General features: G+C 39.6%; 2 protein-coding genes and 1 long non-coding RNA gene across 3 annotated transcripts in view; 1 reads left to right on the forward strand and 2 right to left on the reverse strand.

The window, feature by feature from the left end:
- LOC125905681 (uncharacterized) overlaps window positions 1–16,603 on the reverse strand; it is a 36,688-nt gene that overhangs the window by 970 nt on the left and 19,115 nt on the right. Inside the window, exons 3-4 of the long non-coding RNA XR_007451682.1 lie at window positions 3,349–3,535; window positions 1,207–1,286 (exon numbers count right to left, since the gene is read on the reverse strand). This is a non-coding gene — a long non-coding RNA (uncharacterized LOC125905681). The remainder of the gene's footprint in view (window positions 1–1,206; window positions 1,287–3,348; window positions 3,536–16,603) is intronic.
- On the forward strand, window positions 3,196–7,423 carry rx3 (retinal homeobox gene 3). Its single transcript, XM_049603815.1, has 3 exons — window positions 3,196–3,630; window positions 3,979–4,214; window positions 5,055–7,423. The coding sequence occupies exons 1-3, from the start codon at window positions 3,372–3,374 to the stop codon at window positions 5,499–5,501; spliced, it is 942 nt and encodes a 313-aa protein (XP_049459772.1). The 5' UTR covers window positions 3,196–3,371; the 3' UTR covers window positions 5,502–7,423.
- On the reverse strand, window positions 7,597–9,050 carry LOC125905680 (gastrin-releasing peptide). Its single transcript, XM_049603817.1, has 3 exons — window positions 8,696–9,050; window positions 7,898–8,124; window positions 7,597–7,804 (listed from the first exon to the last, which is right to left on the reverse strand). The coding sequence occupies exons 1-3, from the start codon at window positions 8,847–8,849 to the stop codon at window positions 7,751–7,753; spliced, it is 435 nt and encodes a 144-aa protein (XP_049459774.1). The 5' UTR covers window positions 8,850–9,050; the 3' UTR covers window positions 7,597–7,750.

Below are 16,603 nucleotides of genomic sequence, written 5' to 3' on the forward strand. Positions count from 1 at the left end.
TATTGTTCAAATAAAAATGTATATTGAATACGTGAATTATGTCAGTTTGTGTTGTGAGGCTGGCTGCTGGAAAACTTCCTACATATCGACAGTCATGTGCAGCTTTTTCCACAGACACAAATCTTCAAATTGTCACAATGTATTTTGAGGTATGAGGCTTTCTGGTCAGTCCCACAGAAATTCTGTTGTACAACCATTTAACATTGAAGATTAAGAAACTTAAATTAATCTCATCTACCCAAATCAGAGCTAATGCATTAAATAAAGAAAAAGGTCTTAATTTAATTGGGCATTATCCAAACACTTGTAAGGAGTGATTAGGCAGAACAGGGGGGAGGAAGGAATCCTCAACATTTAGTTTCACATGAACCCAAGTTTAAATGGCTGTGGATTTGTAAAGTCTGGAGATTACCATCTAATAGGATCAGCAGAGCCAAGGTTGTCAGCCTGTGCCCCCGCCTGCCCTCCCTCTCCCTCTCCCTCTCTCTCTCTCTCTCTCTCTCTCTCTCAAACTCAGAATAGCTCAGGACAAACTGGACTGCTGCAATACCAGACATCTCATTATTCTTTTTGAATTTTCATATAATTTACCCATTTAAATGTTAGTAAGTCTTAAAGTTACACATAATTAAGGACATGGCCACTTTGAGTGACAGGCTGTCTGCGAGGCGGCACCACAGGTAATTGGTCAGACTCACCCCTCACTCTGCCCTAACTATGGTCACTTCCAGCTCTACAAATCCAAGATGGCAACAGCCAAAATGCCAAACTTGGGGGTTCAAAATGGTGACATCATGGTGGCTACATTATTTTTAAGTCTATGCTACAGCCAGGAGACTGTAAACTTAACATGACTGAAAACATAGCGAAACAGCTAGCCTGCCTCCTTCAGAAGGTAACAAAATGTGCAGCACCTCTAAAGCTCATTTATTAATGTGTTACATCTTTTTGTATCCTTTTGTTTTACAAAAACAGAATTACTGCTTCCAGTCTGGCACATTACAGCCTGTAAAACTGACAAATTGATATTTTTACTCCTGTTTTTTATGTGCATCAAAACAACAAGATGTGATGTGTTAATTAATGAGCATGAGAGGTGCTGGTGCAGCCTAGTCGCCAGAAGAAAATGTTGGCATTGTACATTTCTACAAACCATGAAAAACTTACATTTCTACGTATCATATCAACCTTTCTAAAGTGATTTACCTCTGGTTACATGTATGGCAGAAGGCCTTGTCCTTGTTAGGAGGAAAGGATGGTTGACATGGGTGCTGAGCTGCAGACCCCTGTTACAGACCAAAAAAAGAAAAACTGGTTGGTTTTTCATGAGACAGCAGCATTTCCGGGAGTGATTGTGCCATGAAGAGCAGGTATTTTAAGCCAACACAGGATTTTTTCCCAACCATAACCAAGTAGTTTTTCTGCCTGCACGTCACCACACATTAACCGCAGTTTGAACGTGGTTCAAATGTAGAGAAACGTAAAGTTTTAGAACATCCACCAGCTAATAAAATTCAAATATCTGTGGTTTGCAGAAATGTACAATGCCAACATTTATTTTGCTGATTGTTCTGGCTGATAGGTGGAATTTTTAATAAATCTCAGGACAGAGCTAGACTGGCTGATTCCCTCAGTATCCCATCTGTATTCTAAGCCAAAATTACCAGCTGCTGGCTGTAGCTTTATTTTTTATCAGACGGATACAAGTGTGGCATCAATCTTCCAACTCATAGCAGGGAACTGAATAAGCATATTTCTTAAAATGTTGAACTTTTCCTTTAAAGCTGCAATTGTTCATAATGATGATAGAGAACAGAAATTTGTCAGGGCCATAAAGTTAGGTTTTCATTTATACTGGCTCGATTGAAGCTATGTTTTTCCCTCTGCAGGTTCAGGTCAAAGCTCAGCTCCTTGGTCATCCTCACTTTTATATTTCAGATTTTGAAAAGTTGTTGAGACTGCAGGACAATGACTTTAAAATCAAGTTTGAGCTGAGACCATTTTACTGTGCATACTTTCAAATAAATTTGAAAAACCTGCAAGACGTTTTCTGTCTCCATCACTTCTTCATTAATAAAGGTATTGTGAACAGTGGAGGTTATTATACTGATACAGAAGCTTCATTCAGCCTGTATTTGACTGTCACTTTCAAGGCTAATCGGTAGCTGAGCATTGAGCTCATGAGACGGAAACTGAATATTCAGCTTTTATTCCACATTGTAATAATACATAAATGAATCAATTCAAACTCAAGGAAACTTTTCAGACACCGTACAGCTGAAGAACCTTGCATCAGGCTTTGCAAATCATCGTCAGAGGTCCTCACATGCAAACAAGAGAGCATCGTTAAAAATGTTCGTTGTATGCTGTACAAAAAAAACTTCTGTATGTGCTTGAGTCACAACTTTTTCCAGTTAGTTAGAACAGCATCTCTCTCCCTCTGACCCCCCCCCCCCGGCAAACAAAGGATAAGGTCACCTTCTGTAATTAGGAAAAGCTAAATAGTTTTAGAGGTTTTAACTCTTTTGAGTAAAATAATGTAATCCCTTTAAGCAGGATTACCACACTGCTGTCAATCTTCGTTTGCCGTTAAGTGGTCATAGCCCAAAACTTATTATTGTTTGGGCTTTGTAACCCTCTTTGACTCAACACCTATAAGGCATTAGTTAAAAACTTGTCATAGTTAAGTCTGATTTAGGAATCACTGATTAATTAATTTTAATGAGCCTATAAAAGTATTTTATGTGTCAGAAGATGCATCACTTTTCCTTTAGGTCAATAAAACAAAGAATTCTTCAACTAAACGAAATGTCTGTTTGGTTTGGCAACAATATCTTGACGCTTTGATTAAATATTAAGCTGTCATCTTGCAATCCGTGTCCTGACCAGAAATCTTGTAATTATGATTTTGTTGTACCTTAATCTGTGGGCCTAATCTTGGTCTTTTTTCACAGACTGACATGAACATGACATCTGGAGGAGTGGAAAGATGGTTTTAAGATTTATGTAAGTAGGTTTAGAGCCAGCACTGACTGATGCACTTGAGATGGGGAGGAGTTACAGGGAGGGTGTGCGCGCTGGTGCCTGCATGGGCGCACAGTTACCCCTAAATCCAGAGCCAAATCCAACAGGACTTCCCCTCTCTGACGTGCAGCGGGGGTGCCGCACGAGCAGGGGGTCTTACAGCAGGCACTACTTTAAAAGCCCCATCTGAAGATGCTCCGTATCCACTGAGCGAGACCGGCGTACTGGTGTGGGTCTTGTGCGCAACTTTTCCACTCTGGTTTGAAATTTACAACTTTACCAAAAACACAGAGCAGCAGATTTTTTTTAAAGAAGTAATTTTACCTTCTTTTGGACTTCATCGACCAATGTGGCTCCTTGGATCAACTTCCCAAGTGATGATGATGATGGATGAGCGCCTGTCTCCTTCCGCACGCTCCGTCCAGAGCCCGGGGGACAACCCGTCCACAGTCCACAGCATAGAGGCGATACTGGGATTTAAAGAGGACACCATCTTCCACAAGTCGGCCTGCTACAGTATGACAGAGAAGCTCCTGGTCAAAGATGCGGAGCGGAATGTAATTGTGACCCCGCTGAAGAAAAGTCACTCCTCAGAAAGTTTTGACAGTAAGTGGATTTCTCCAAAATTCAGCATGAAGTCAGACAATTTATGTGCAAAAATATACTTAAATATCTCATATTGTCTTAAGTATTAGGTCTTTAAGTTTATCAAGTTTTTTAAACTTAAGATAACATAAAACCTAAACTTATTTCTCAAGAAAATCAGGTGCCATTTTTTGATAGTGCGTAAATGGTGCGCAAAAATCCTCAAAAAAGTACAAATCAGCACATAAAAACGCACACAAAAATTGTTTTACATGAAACTAGCAGAATAAGATTTAAGGTGGCATATTTAACTTTGGCTCAAAACTCAAAAACCCAACACTTTGTCTTCCCACTCTCCCCCTCCTGCAGGTGTGTGTTGTGCCAGCGGCGCCGCTGACGCCTCGGTGTGCCCGGACTCACCCGACAGAGACGGCAAACTGTCCGATGATGAAAACCCCAAAAAGAAACACCGTCGGAACCGGACAACATTTACCACCTTCCAGCTTCACGAACTGGAGAGAGCTTTCGAGAAGTCCCATTACCCGGACGTGTACAGCAGGGAGGAGCTGGCGCTTAAGGTCAACCTGCCGGAGGTCCGAGTCCAGGTACGTCCCCAAAAGCAACACTGGCATCGCCTTTTTTACCTTATTGTGAACGCGTATATTGGTCCTGGAGGCCTGCAGGCAGCAATGAGGGCAAATTTGCGTCCATATATGCATAATCTCCCAACACAAACCCTAAAAACAAATGTAACATCTTTAATAATACAAGAAAAAATAAATGATCTTTCCAAAATGATTTAAACTAAAGGCTTATTTGGGGTAAATCTCCGGTTATTACATCAAATTTAAGAGATTAATTGGACATTTTGAAAAACACTTTGTAACACATTGGTTTAATTTGCTCACATTAACTAAAACTGTAGGGATATTTAACTTACTATGGAATCATAAATGGATGACAAAGAAGATGACAGTTTTAGTTCTTGCAAATGAAATGCAAAAGCATTTTCATTTATTTTGGCTAAATTTTAACACATAGATCACAAAATGTTGAGCTTCAGTCATAGCTATTATCACAGATATAATCTTGAAAGAAACTAAAAAACTGTAAGTTCAATCAGTATCTTAAAATGTTATGTTTGTAACTACCACTAATCATTGATTATAGCATTACAATTTAATGCAAAGTGCAGTGTTTAATAGCTGAAATCACCACTTACATACCTCATATTGTCATCCTCCACATTTCTAAATATTTGAATACTTTCACATAATAGTATATTTTACAAAATGGCTAGATTTTCAGGCAATTTCAGCCTTGGAAGTGTTTTTCTCTTCTTCTATTTGTTTTGTGTGTATCAGCTCAGTTGCCTCTGCAGGGATGAGTAACACTGTACCTAGTTTCTTCTAATTTAAAATTTAAATCTTCTTCTATCTTTCCAGGTGTGGTTTCAAAACCGGCGGGCCAAGTGGCGCCGCCAAGAGAAGCTGGAGGTGAGCTCCATCAAGCTCCAGGACACCTCCTCCTCCTTGCTCTCCTTCAGCCGCTCTCCTACCAGCTCCCTGAGCACCAGCCTGCAGCTGGACCCCTGGCTCTCCACCCCGATCACCACCTCCACCTCCCTGCAGTCCCTCCCAGGCTTCATCACGGGCTCACAAGGCCTCCCAGGCACTTACACCCCCTCTCCTCCCCCTTCCATGCCCTCTTCCTTGCCGGCCTCCTTCCTCAACTCCCCTGCCCTGGGACACAGTCCTCACCTGCCCCACATGGTCTCCATGTGCCCCCCGCCCCCGGCGTACCACTGCTCAGCTGATCCAAGGAACTCCAGTATTGCCTCACTGAGGATGAAGGCCAAGGAACATATTCAGTCTATTGGGAAGACGTGGTGATGCTGAGTAGAGGTTAAAAATGGACATTGAAACCCAGAATGCATTGTGCTGCATCTTTCGAGGAGGTGACGTCATCCTCATGCTGACAGGACTGTTTGGAAGTTTTAAAGAGTGAAATCTACAGTTGACATCCAGGATTAGAGACATCCTCTTCACTTAAAAGGGTAACACTTCTCCCTATTTAGCATTCATACGCAGTCAATGTTTAATAAATGGATCATGGTAAACTATAATTAAGTATAAGCAGATATAAGTGTTTATTAATGTATTTATCCTCCTATGGGCACCCATAAGACAACACAGAAAACATGGTTCTATTAACATAAAATACATCTTCATCTGAGAATTGCTGACAAATACTGTACATTAATAAACACTTTAAATATCTTTGTAGCCACTTATCACTAAGCTATAATGTTATAAACTATTTATTAAATGTTTGCACTGTTTATAAATGCTAAACAGGGGGACTTAAAGTTAAGTGTCATCAAGCAACTAACTGAAAATCTATGAAACTAACTGTGACCTTCCTGTAAAATCCAAAACTAATGAACACCACACATCTGTTTTTTTTCTCTTCTACTTTATCTTCCCTGCAGTCCATGTTTACTGTAAAGTTTTACAATCATTCAGTCCCACCTCATTCTTATCCGGTGTTATGCTGCCAATATAACAAGTTCATTAGTATTCATCAGTATTTATTCTACTTTTGTACATGGAGCTACTCCTCGTTTTCATCCTTCCTTCGCTGCTTTTTGATCTGCATCATGAAAGATTTAACGAATGTGAATATTTTGTCTACACAATAAACTTTATATGTAAAAATTCATAAACAAAATCGTGGCTAATCATGTTTTCCCAAATGATTTATGGCATTTTAGACTTGGAGATTTGTCAGAAATGTCTGACTGGGTGGAAATAATGAGTGTTCATCAGGAGTGACAGCGACGCAAAGGTAATATGTAACAGAATAGCATCCATGACCCGCAGTTGATCTGCCAATATCACATTTATGTCAGAATATTGAAAGCGTCATTAATCAAACTGCAGAGTGGAAGTACAGGGAAGCTCAGTACACTCCAGTTGGGAAAAATTGGATACAGCTCCCCTTGGTGGTGGACTCCACTGTGTTTATAAGGTTGGGAACAATAAGCAATAAAACATGACACTAAATGCAAAGTGTTGAAGGGGAGCTATTTCATTATGTCATTTCATACTGGAGTTAATTTGCAAATGCTGTCTAAAATACCCTAAGGGCCCCACATCATACTGTAAATGCAACTTTGGATCAAATAAATCCATTTAACCTCTTTATGGTATCAAGTTTCACACCACTTTACCATTTAATCATTTCATGTAAACACAAGAATGGAGGGTGTGATAAAGAAGCAGCTTAATCTCCCAGACTTCCTCCCACTTATTTCCTCCTCATTAACTCCTGTAAACTTTATCCCATTCGCTCCTGGGATTAGACTCATAATGACGGGGTGAAAGTGGCTCATACCTCTATTGTTCGCCAATCATCCGTGACAAATGAGCGAAGAGGACAGAAGAAAAAACTTTCCTTTGGCTTAAAAAAAGGATGTGTGTAACTAAATTGTTTCAATTAGCATTTCCTATTGTCTGCAGCCCCTGAGGGCTAATAATAGTCCCCGTCATCATCTATCCTAACTGTCCTAAAGACACACTGGGGTGTGTTTGTGCTTGTTCTAATGAGGACAAAAAAGACAGTATCACAGCTGACTGAATGGACCATAAACTGGTTTTGTCATCTGTAATTATGATCATGTTAACTCTTAATGCTTCACCTTATTGGTAAGTTACTACAAATTTAACTACAGGTGCTCTCAACATGGACGTTGTGTGCCATCTAGTGGTACAAACCTGTTACTGTACAGAGGGAGTGAGCTTCATGAGCATTATACATTGTCAAACACAGACAGTGAATGTTTGGTAAAGACAAAAAGGCCATTTGAGGTGTGCAAAGCATGATTAGAAATCCACAGTGCAGTTATCATAATGTTACTTTTATTCAGCATTCTCAGCTCATGTAAGATAAACTCATCATGTCAGCATGTAATCAGATTACTGCTTGATGTGCGTATTAGAAATCATTGATAAAATACACTTCTCATGTGTTTCCAGCATACTCTTACCAGAAAAAAATATATACAGTCTGAATATGTAGTTACAGAGCTAATGTTTAGTAGGTACTGATGACTTTGTATTTTAATTCATCTTGCATTCATTCAGGTGGAGTCATTGTCTTGCAGTTTCAAAGCCAGAAGAAGCAGGTCTGACATCTGTAAGGGAGAAATAACCATCTTATTTTTTTCCCCAGAAAAGAGGTAACATTTGAAGAATCACTGATGGACTCTGATGATCCACAAACTGACCTCTCTGAGATATTTGTCTCTGTCCTCCTCTCTCCATCTGCTGTACAGCCGAAGCAGCCTGTCTGCAGTTTGTGGCACCGTCTGTTTCTGGCTCTTTTGTTGCATTAGAGCCTCAATCAAACGCTCAGTGACCCCAGCTGTTTCTGAAGACGTGAGGTAGTCACTGTCGTGGTTTGTCTCCTGCAGTTCAGGCTGGCTCTCGATGCTCTTCTTTCCCATTAAATGACCTGGGGAATGGGATGTAATGGGATGCATTAACTACTGTGGAATAAACCTGTTTGTGGTCTGACTATATTTGATTTAACCAACTCCATCATAATAATCTGTCATTAAACTTTACATAAAAAGACTCACGTTCACAACACTGCAAGCCTGAATCAAATGCAATGTATTCAGTGTATGTTACCCATAAAATAGCTTTCATATCTAAGAGGTATGTTCAATTAACTTAATTCAATTTACTGGACTGTGAAGAAGAAAGTCTGCTTTATTACATGAACAGATAACAACTACATTTTTAAGTTGATACACAGGTGAGGCAGGCAAATTACTGCATTATAATGGCTAATTAATTAATAAACATTTATGTTAGTGCGCTATTATTTGTTCAAAAGACCAACTAAGCATGCAGGATATCACAAAGTCCCAAATATGCTTTAATATTTTATGATCTTATGAGATATAAAATTACTCTGGCCAAACTATGTTGCACATTTACCAAATAAATCTAGCAAATACAATAGTACTTAAAACTTATAAAATCATTTAACTTCTTTAAAAATATGAAGTTTCTCTTACCTACTGCCCAGTGGTTGCCGCGTGGATACATTTTTCCCACAGCTGCTGCAGAAACATCTGAGCAGTACATCATACACGGCACTGTAGCCAGCATAATAAAAAGTGGCCACACCAGTCTGCAAGTCCATGAAAAGCACACGCACACTCCGCCCATGTTATCAGAGAAAATGTCAGATCTAAACAGCGCTATCTGAATCCTCACTCGTCTTGATTTAACTTTAGAAAATCTCCAGCATAGTCGATACTGTGCGAACCGATATCGCAGCCGAGTGAAAGGCGCTCCAGCTGCGGACCTGTTATAGTCCCGGTATGTTTGATAGAAGTGACTAATGATCAAAGTTAAATGCCCCTCCTGATACAAGCTGCACGTCAGCGGGTGTTTTTAAAAGTACCAGTGATGATGAGAAAGCCGCGACGACAACATATCATCCGGAGCCTGTAATTATTATTACTTGTGTTGTTTGTCCAGAGATTACAGGGTGATAGCGGGAAGTGTCTACGTCACTGCACGGTGATGGACGCGACTTCTGAGTAATTGCTTCCGTTTCATTATGTTGGGAAAAAATAGGAAGTATTTAACTGTAAGAAAAAGTAGTAACAGCAAAGTAAAACATCAAAAATGTAGCCTATATAAAGTATTCTAATATCTAATATTTTAGCATTTTTATTTAATCAACAGCAATATATTAGATTTCATGAAGTGATCATATGTTTTGAATGCTAAATCTTGATGACAGCTAAAGTTTCTAGTGAATAGTACAGCTGTAGGATAAATCTGGACTAAATTGTTCAATATTTTATTCCATATTAATAGTGGAGTAGAGATGGCCTTTATAAAGTAGCATGAAACAGAAAGTATACCTACCTAAAATGTACTTAAAGGTCCAATAGGATTTAAAGGAATAAACTGGCAGAAATGGAGCCTATATTTCTTTAGCATATATCACCTGAAAATAAAAATCATTGTGTTTTTGTTACCTTTAAATGAGCTTTTTATATAAACATGGGAGCCAGTCCTCCTCGATGGAATATGCCATGTTTCTACAGTAGCCCTGAACAGACAAACCAAACATTGGTTCTAGATAGGGCCATTTGGTTTTTGCATTTTTGTGTTGGTCACTATAGTTAGCAGCCCCTCTGTGACAAGCCAAACAGTGCTGATTTTTAACATGAAAATGCTTTTTTTAGTACCTGTTTAAATCACCAGTGGTCTAATTTATATACAATGAGTACGCACAAAATGAGGCCCAAAAGAGGCTTGGAATGGAAAAGTTGTGACATATAAAAACAGTCTTGGTGGGAGAAATTGTGACCCATGCTTATGAAAATTTTGGAAAGGACGAAATTGGTCACACAGATGGTGAGGTGGAAGCCTGATTGCAGAAACTGTTGAATATTTTTTGGTGCATGCCGTTTTTGGCTCTTTTCTCCATGCGTACATATGGATCCTTTGCATTATTTTATAATGAGACCCCAGGTCCATTTGTTTTGGAAAGGAAGAGACTACTCCCAGTTAAAACTTCCTGGCTTCCTGGATGTTAAGTTATCAGAGAAAAAAGGTGAGCACACAATAACAGATGCTAGGCTAGCAGCCCATCTGCAACAAGCCAGACAGCATCAGATAAACTAATTTGTACCATGAAACTGCTTTATTCAGTGTTTTTATCTGTTGAAATCACCAGGTTCAATTGTTTTGAAGAGGAGACTTCTGTGGATAATTCAGCTCCCACTAAAAATCTCTTAAACAAAGAACACTGAAGGAATTCTAACTGGGAGTTCAGTTGGCACATAAGAAGTTTCAGTTGGTTGAACCTGCAATTCTCACCGCCAGATGCCACTAAACCCTACACACTGCTCCTTTAAAAGAATACGCCATCGATTTAGTGTTGCCCTCACCAGTGACAGATTTTTTTTAAAAAATTTCAAATAAAATCAACAGAACTACAGATACGGTCTTTTTTTTCTTCTAACCATTCTTATTCCTTGGCAAAACCTGGTGCCTACATTACCCACAATGCACTCAACCACAGATTTGGGTGTGTTATGCTCGTAGTGGCTAAGATAGCCTCAAGGTGCTAGCCTCAAGCCTAAAATGAGGAGAAAAGCCTGGTAATTTCTAATTTCTTTTTAACCCCAGACCCCTAGATTTCATTCATTCGTTCATTCATCTTCTAACGCGGGTAGGCTGGAGCCTATCCCAGCTGACATCGGGCGAGAGGCAGGGTACACCCTGGACAGGTCGCCAGACTATCGCAGGGCTAACATATAGAGACAAACAACCGTTCACACTCACATTCACACCTACGGACAATTTAGAGTTATCAATTAACCTAGTCCCCAATCTGCATGTCTTTGGACTGTGGGAGGAAGCCGGAGTGCCCGGAGAGAACCCACGCTGACACGGGGAGAACATGCAAACTCCGCACAGAAGGGCTCCCACACCCGGGATCGAACCGGCAACCCTCTTGCTGTGAGGCGACAGTGCTAACCACCACACCACCATGCCGCCCACCTATTTTTTTTATTTTAAGACTCATAGTCTTCAGCCTCAACTGACGCTGACTCAGGTGACATTGCTTAAGGCAATTAAAGAAACATCGCACAGCTCCCACAAGTGCCACAGAAGGCTTTATACAGCGTTTTCTCATGTGATAATGACATTTACATGTCATGGTTAGTACCACACAGTTGTATAAAGTCTTCTGTGTCCTGGAGGATATGTGTCAAGTCTAAGAAAACAACCCTGATGTTTAACAGGTTCATATTTTGAACAGAAATCTTGTGTTCCAAACAGGGCATTTACCAAGCAGTAAAGATACAATTGCTACTACTAGGCTTTTAAAATGGTGAGGCAAACCTGCCAGAAAGAAGCCAATGAGTCTGAGTCATACCTGTATGTAACACCAGTTTATGTTTTTATTCCTATTGTATCTGCAGAGTTTATCTTTCACTGTGAAGCGCTGTGATATTTACTGTGCTGCTTCACACGCTTACTTGCACTCATGCAGTTTTCTGAACACTGTTTTCATTTCAGAGCGGAAGAAATGACACAGAAGTATAATAACATCAACAGTGATTGCGAAGGAACATGAACGAACCATGATGCATATTTTTGCTGCAGACTACATCTGTCGTGTGCTCAATTACAAGAATTTGACAATGCAGCATATGCGTAGTCCACATCATTTATCGGTACAGTTTATTACAGTGTATTTATCCCCCTGGAAAGGTCAACAGTGTGAATTAAGCAGTTGTCAAACGCAGTAAGGCGCCCGGGCGTGTGCCTGTATGAAATTCTCATACTTGACTGATCCTTTTCATGACAGTATTGACAGACAGATTGCTGGAGGAAGAGAATAGATGAGGACAGATAAGGAGTCCACACAGGTACATAACATTTTGTGTTGAAAAGGTTGGAGGTTTCCTCTGGGTATTGTCAGGTCAAAAGACCCACACACATCCAATATTAGATATTACAGAGTATCTCTGACTCATAACATATCGTGTCTTCTTCCAAGGGTGACCTTAACAAAACAGGATGAGTCACTTATGGTCAAAGGGCAGTATCAGGTAGTGCCACCTGAAATATGTGTTGGTTTATTTTTAGGTAAGACAACAAGATCCTGCGTATGATCCTGCACCAAGAAAATATCTTCTTGAGAAATCACCAAATTCTAAGAATACTAAACGTACCACAGAGACAAAACTATTTTAGGCTCTTTTTAAAAAAATAATTTATGAAAATAACAATAGACTTATTTTATGTTTTATTAAATAGCTGATAAAACTTGATATGATGATATTTGGTTATGTTATTGAAGTTAATTTTGATCTTACATGGTTTACTTAACAAATCAAATGCGCAAGACTTCAGACTTGTCAAATACTGCACAACGAAGGTATGAACTTAGGCTGGCCACCTACTAAGAGGCCAAGGAGCTTTTAATTATTCACCCTCTCATTCATGAGTTCATTGAAAGCCACTCAGGTCTGATTGCCAGCACTTGCTCACTTGAGACCACTGAAATGATTTCAAGCGACACAATTATTATTAGTTAATAATTATTAGTTAGAAAGTTTGAGTGAGTGTGATTGGTTGCGTCATTAAGCTTTTTGCATGTGTTTGCTGGTAATTATAAGTTTTAATTAATTCATTTGGAAAACCTACAGTTCTTTATTAGTATCCACTGCTATGCATGACTTTAAAAAAGTCCATTAAAAGGTTTATTAACAGATTAACAGATTTGATGATGCTGAAGTGACTCCAACTTCAAAATCCTGGTTTTCTCCTAACTTCATTTGTTGGGTGTAGAAACAGCAGATGGCACTGTGGGCTGAATTTAGGAGCACTCAGTCCATGTGTTTTTCTTTTTTAATTTTATATAATGAGTTGTGTTAACAACTTTAGTTTTATATTACACATGCGTATCATAACAAGTTGTTAAGATTTCCCAAACTGTATTTGAAACTGTTGATTTTTGTGACTTTACAGATTATCTTTGCAATGCATTTATGTTTTTTATTTATAATTTTTATTAAATAATATTACACATAATACAATTAGTGCAATGTTTTGTTCCTTCTGGCTAATTTGACGTATTTCATGTACGCCAAAGTGAACAATAAGTGATCTCACGCTGAAAATCTCTATTTTGGAGTTGTGAAATGATGCCCTTTCTATTTTCTAATTATTCTTTTCAAAAGTCATATGATACATTAAGTGTTCTGATGGTGGTGTCATGACTTTAATAGCACTGGCTTCATGAAAAGGAAAAAAATAGCCATTTAAAGAAAGCCTTTCAGCAGAGAAGTGTCAATTATAAGGGACAGTTTGCCATTATGAGGTCTTTGCTCTTTGTCACAGACCTCAAAAGTAGTGCTGGCTTTGGTTTGTTTTCATACTGTTCCACAAGAGACAGAGAGGTAGAGAGAATATAAATGCATACCAGGCTCAAAGGTGACTGTGCTTTTTTTTCAGAACCGTTTAGCAATGGAGCTCCATTACTGAGGCTCTAGCCTTGTTTCCACCACATAGTCCAGTTCAGTTCAGTTCAGTTCAGTTCACTGAAACAATTATTTTTTGGTTTCTATTGTCAAAAGTTGTGGATGGTACCAACAGAACCACTCCATTACCTCCTGTTTTTCATCACCTCTCTGTTTTTTTTTCCTGGCATACTTATCTGTTACTAAAAGGTGGATCTACAAATACCACTGATTGTTCAAGAGAGAATCTTGCTCTACAGGGAATCAGTGTACAAACCCATTTTTAAAAATCCCATCAACTGCAACACAGAGTAAACACCCCAACCTGTTCTTTTCTGGTTTGAAAATGTCTGTGTGTAACCCTGTTACGTGGATGATCAGTGAGGTGTAAACATTCCTCTGCATCGTATGTGAGGAGAAAATACAGCAAGAGCTGGACAAGGCAGTGACACAGCAGCAACCCCACTTACATTTAACAGAACTATCTGTGGTGGAAACGCTAAACACATCTAAGGTTCAGGTACATACCCGTAAAGGTTAAGGTTCAGACACACCAAACCTTCATCAAAGAACTAGTGGCAATGAAGGACAACTGTTGTGTTGCCTCACGTCACCTGTGTCAAAAAGTTGCACTTGAACACACCACAGGTCTACCAACAGCCAGCTAGCACGCACAGTCTGCAGCTGCGTGAGAGGACATAACTCTTCATAGCAGCAGGCAGCAGTATGTATTCGTCAATCAAAAAGACCCCAGAAGACTGACAGCACAGATTCAAGATGCTAGTTAGCCGGTTAGCACATTCACAACACAACCCGATGCTCAAAGAATAAAGCGTATTTACCGTGAGCTAGTACACAATAACACAAACAATTACAACCGCTCAATAAGTAAGGAAATAATTTTACTTGATAATGCGTTTATTTTAATCTCTCTCTACCTTGACTAGTTGTTTGTTTGCTTTCCTCACTTTTGTTTCTCCTCTCATCCACTGAGCTTTACTGCCAATCAGAGAAATTTCTCTGACAAACAAATCTGCCGCCAATTCAACATTCTGAATCATATGAAAAACAGGCGATAAGGGCTGTCAAGGGCCAGCTAGTGCCAACAGTGTGGGACATACCATTAGAACTAGGACAACAGACACTCACAGACGGCCTGACACTGACTGTCGGCCGACAGTTAGCTTGGTGTGTCAGAGCTCTTACGTACCGGTTCTAAGGGTACTATACAGAAACACGGCTTCTGAGACTTGCAGAATCAGTGGTATTGCCTGGTCTGGACTCCCCCAGAGTATTAAATACAAATGAAAAAGTCTAAGATGATGAAACCACTCTTTGGTTAAACTGCACATCCACACAAAGGCCATAACTTGTGATGCATGGTGGCACTGCCTCATCTTATGGTCACGAGTCAAAAAGCCTGGGAACCACTAATATAAATGGAGCCGAAAGGCAAATACAAAAATGCCATTTAAGGCTATATCTTTGATTTGTATACAGGATATTATGGAGATAATAGTAGGATCATGCACTTTTTATAGAGCATTTTAGATACGGACAAATAGTACTACTGATATTAACCTAAATAAGCCATGGTGTCATACAATCATATGATATAATCATCCGGAGAAAAGAAATGTACTATCTGACAGAGCAAGATTATCTGAATTACATATTTCTGCTCCCCTTAAAAGTGTTCGAGCAGCTCCTCTTTGCTGCTTATAGCCGACATAAATGGAGAAAACGTGACGTCATGTGACTATGCCTCTGTTAGGGGTGGGGGAGCACAGCAACCTCAGCCTCCTCCCCTGCACTGAATCTGTCACACTGTAGAGAGGCAGGAGGCACCATGAGGGCCTTTTATGATATATATGCACAAATCCAGCTGCCTTGCAGTGTATAAATGCATTTGTGTTGTCTTGTGAATAAATCTGGCATGGTCCTTTACATAATGAAGGCTAATTAGTTTATGCTGCAGCATTCATGGCTGTCTTTGACAGGTCTGCCAAATGTATGAAGGACGGGTAGCAGGCCAAAGAGAGACAGCCTTACTCAGCTGAAAGCCTCTCTGCAGTCTCCCAGGTAGGTTATGAAATACTTGATTTCATCGTGCTTTGTTGACTAATTTACCTTCCACTTGTACTGTAATGTGATGCTATCTTTTTACCTTTGGCCTTGTTATTAGTGATATTTCTGTGTCTGTACATTGCTGTGTGGGCTACATCAATAATTGAATCATGCTCATGTTTGCATTTGTGAAGTAGTATGGGTGTGATTAATTCATTCATTCATTTGAGCAGTATATGTACCCTTGTTGGAACTGTCTTGTGCACTAAATAAAAACAGACAGTGGAATTGCCATCAAAGTTCACAACACTCCCATCTTAAACAATAGAAAAGCAGACACCAGACCATAAACTGAATAGAAATACTGGACGTAGCCACCGGCCACGCCTTTACTTAGGTGTAACTTTAAGCCTTAATGAAATGTAAACTGGTGAGTTATATAAAAATGAACTCCCTGTGCACTTGTCAGGAATGTTGAAATTACCTATGAAGACTAAGACCATTTTTGTACCAGGCTGTTAACATGTTTATTTCTGCTGTAACGTTGAGCATTTTAACAGGAGGGTCTATGGGGACTGACTCGCTTTTGGAGCCAGCCTCAAGTGGCCATTTAAGGAACTGCAGTTGTTGGCCCTCGTGTGCTGGCTTCATTTTGCAGCCCTGGAGGCTCACTGACCTTAGCATACACAGCATGCAAATGTGAAGCTGAGCCTACACAGAGGCCTCGAGTATTAATACATTATCTAATGAATATATAATGTTTTTGATCTCTGAGGAAAAACGTGTAGGATCGAGTCTAGTTTACTAACACAATCCCACGCCACTCGATCATGTGGCTATGCTGGCACAGGCCTGAAA

This window comes from Epinephelus fuscoguttatus, linkage group LG18, assembly GCF_011397635.1.
Source record: "Epinephelus fuscoguttatus linkage group LG18, E.fuscoguttatus.final_Chr_v1".
Classification (NCBI taxonomy): Eukaryota; Metazoa; Chordata; class Actinopteri; order Perciformes; family Serranidae; genus Epinephelus; species Epinephelus fuscoguttatus.

Excerpts from the sequence above, each read along its gene's own strand:
- rx3 (XM_049603815.1), top strand. The coding sequence starts at position 3,372 with ATGTGGCTCCTTGGATCAACTTCCCAAGTGATGATGATGATGGATGAG. Across the intron at positions 3,631-3,978 it reads CTCCTCAGAAAGTTTTGACA|GTGTGTGTTGTGCCAGCGGC; the intron begins GTAAGTGGATTT and ends CCCCTCCTGCAG. Across the intron at positions 4,215-5,054 it reads TGCCGGAGGTCCGAGTCCAG|GTGTGGTTTCAAAACCGGCG; the intron begins GTACGTCCCCAA and ends CTATCTTTCCAG.
- LOC125905680 (XM_049603817.1), bottom strand. The coding sequence starts at position 8,849 with ATGGGCGGAGTGTGCGTGTGCTTTTCATGGACTTGCAGACTGGTGTGG. Across the intron at positions 8,125-8,695 it reads CGGCAACCACTGGGCAGTAG|GTCATTTAATGGGAAAGAAG; the intron begins GTAAGAGAAACT and ends CCCATTCCCCAG. Across the intron at positions 7,805-7,897 it reads GAGACAAATATCTCAGAGAG|ATGTCAGACCTGCTTCTTCT; the intron begins GTCAGTTTGTGG and ends TCTCCCTTACAG.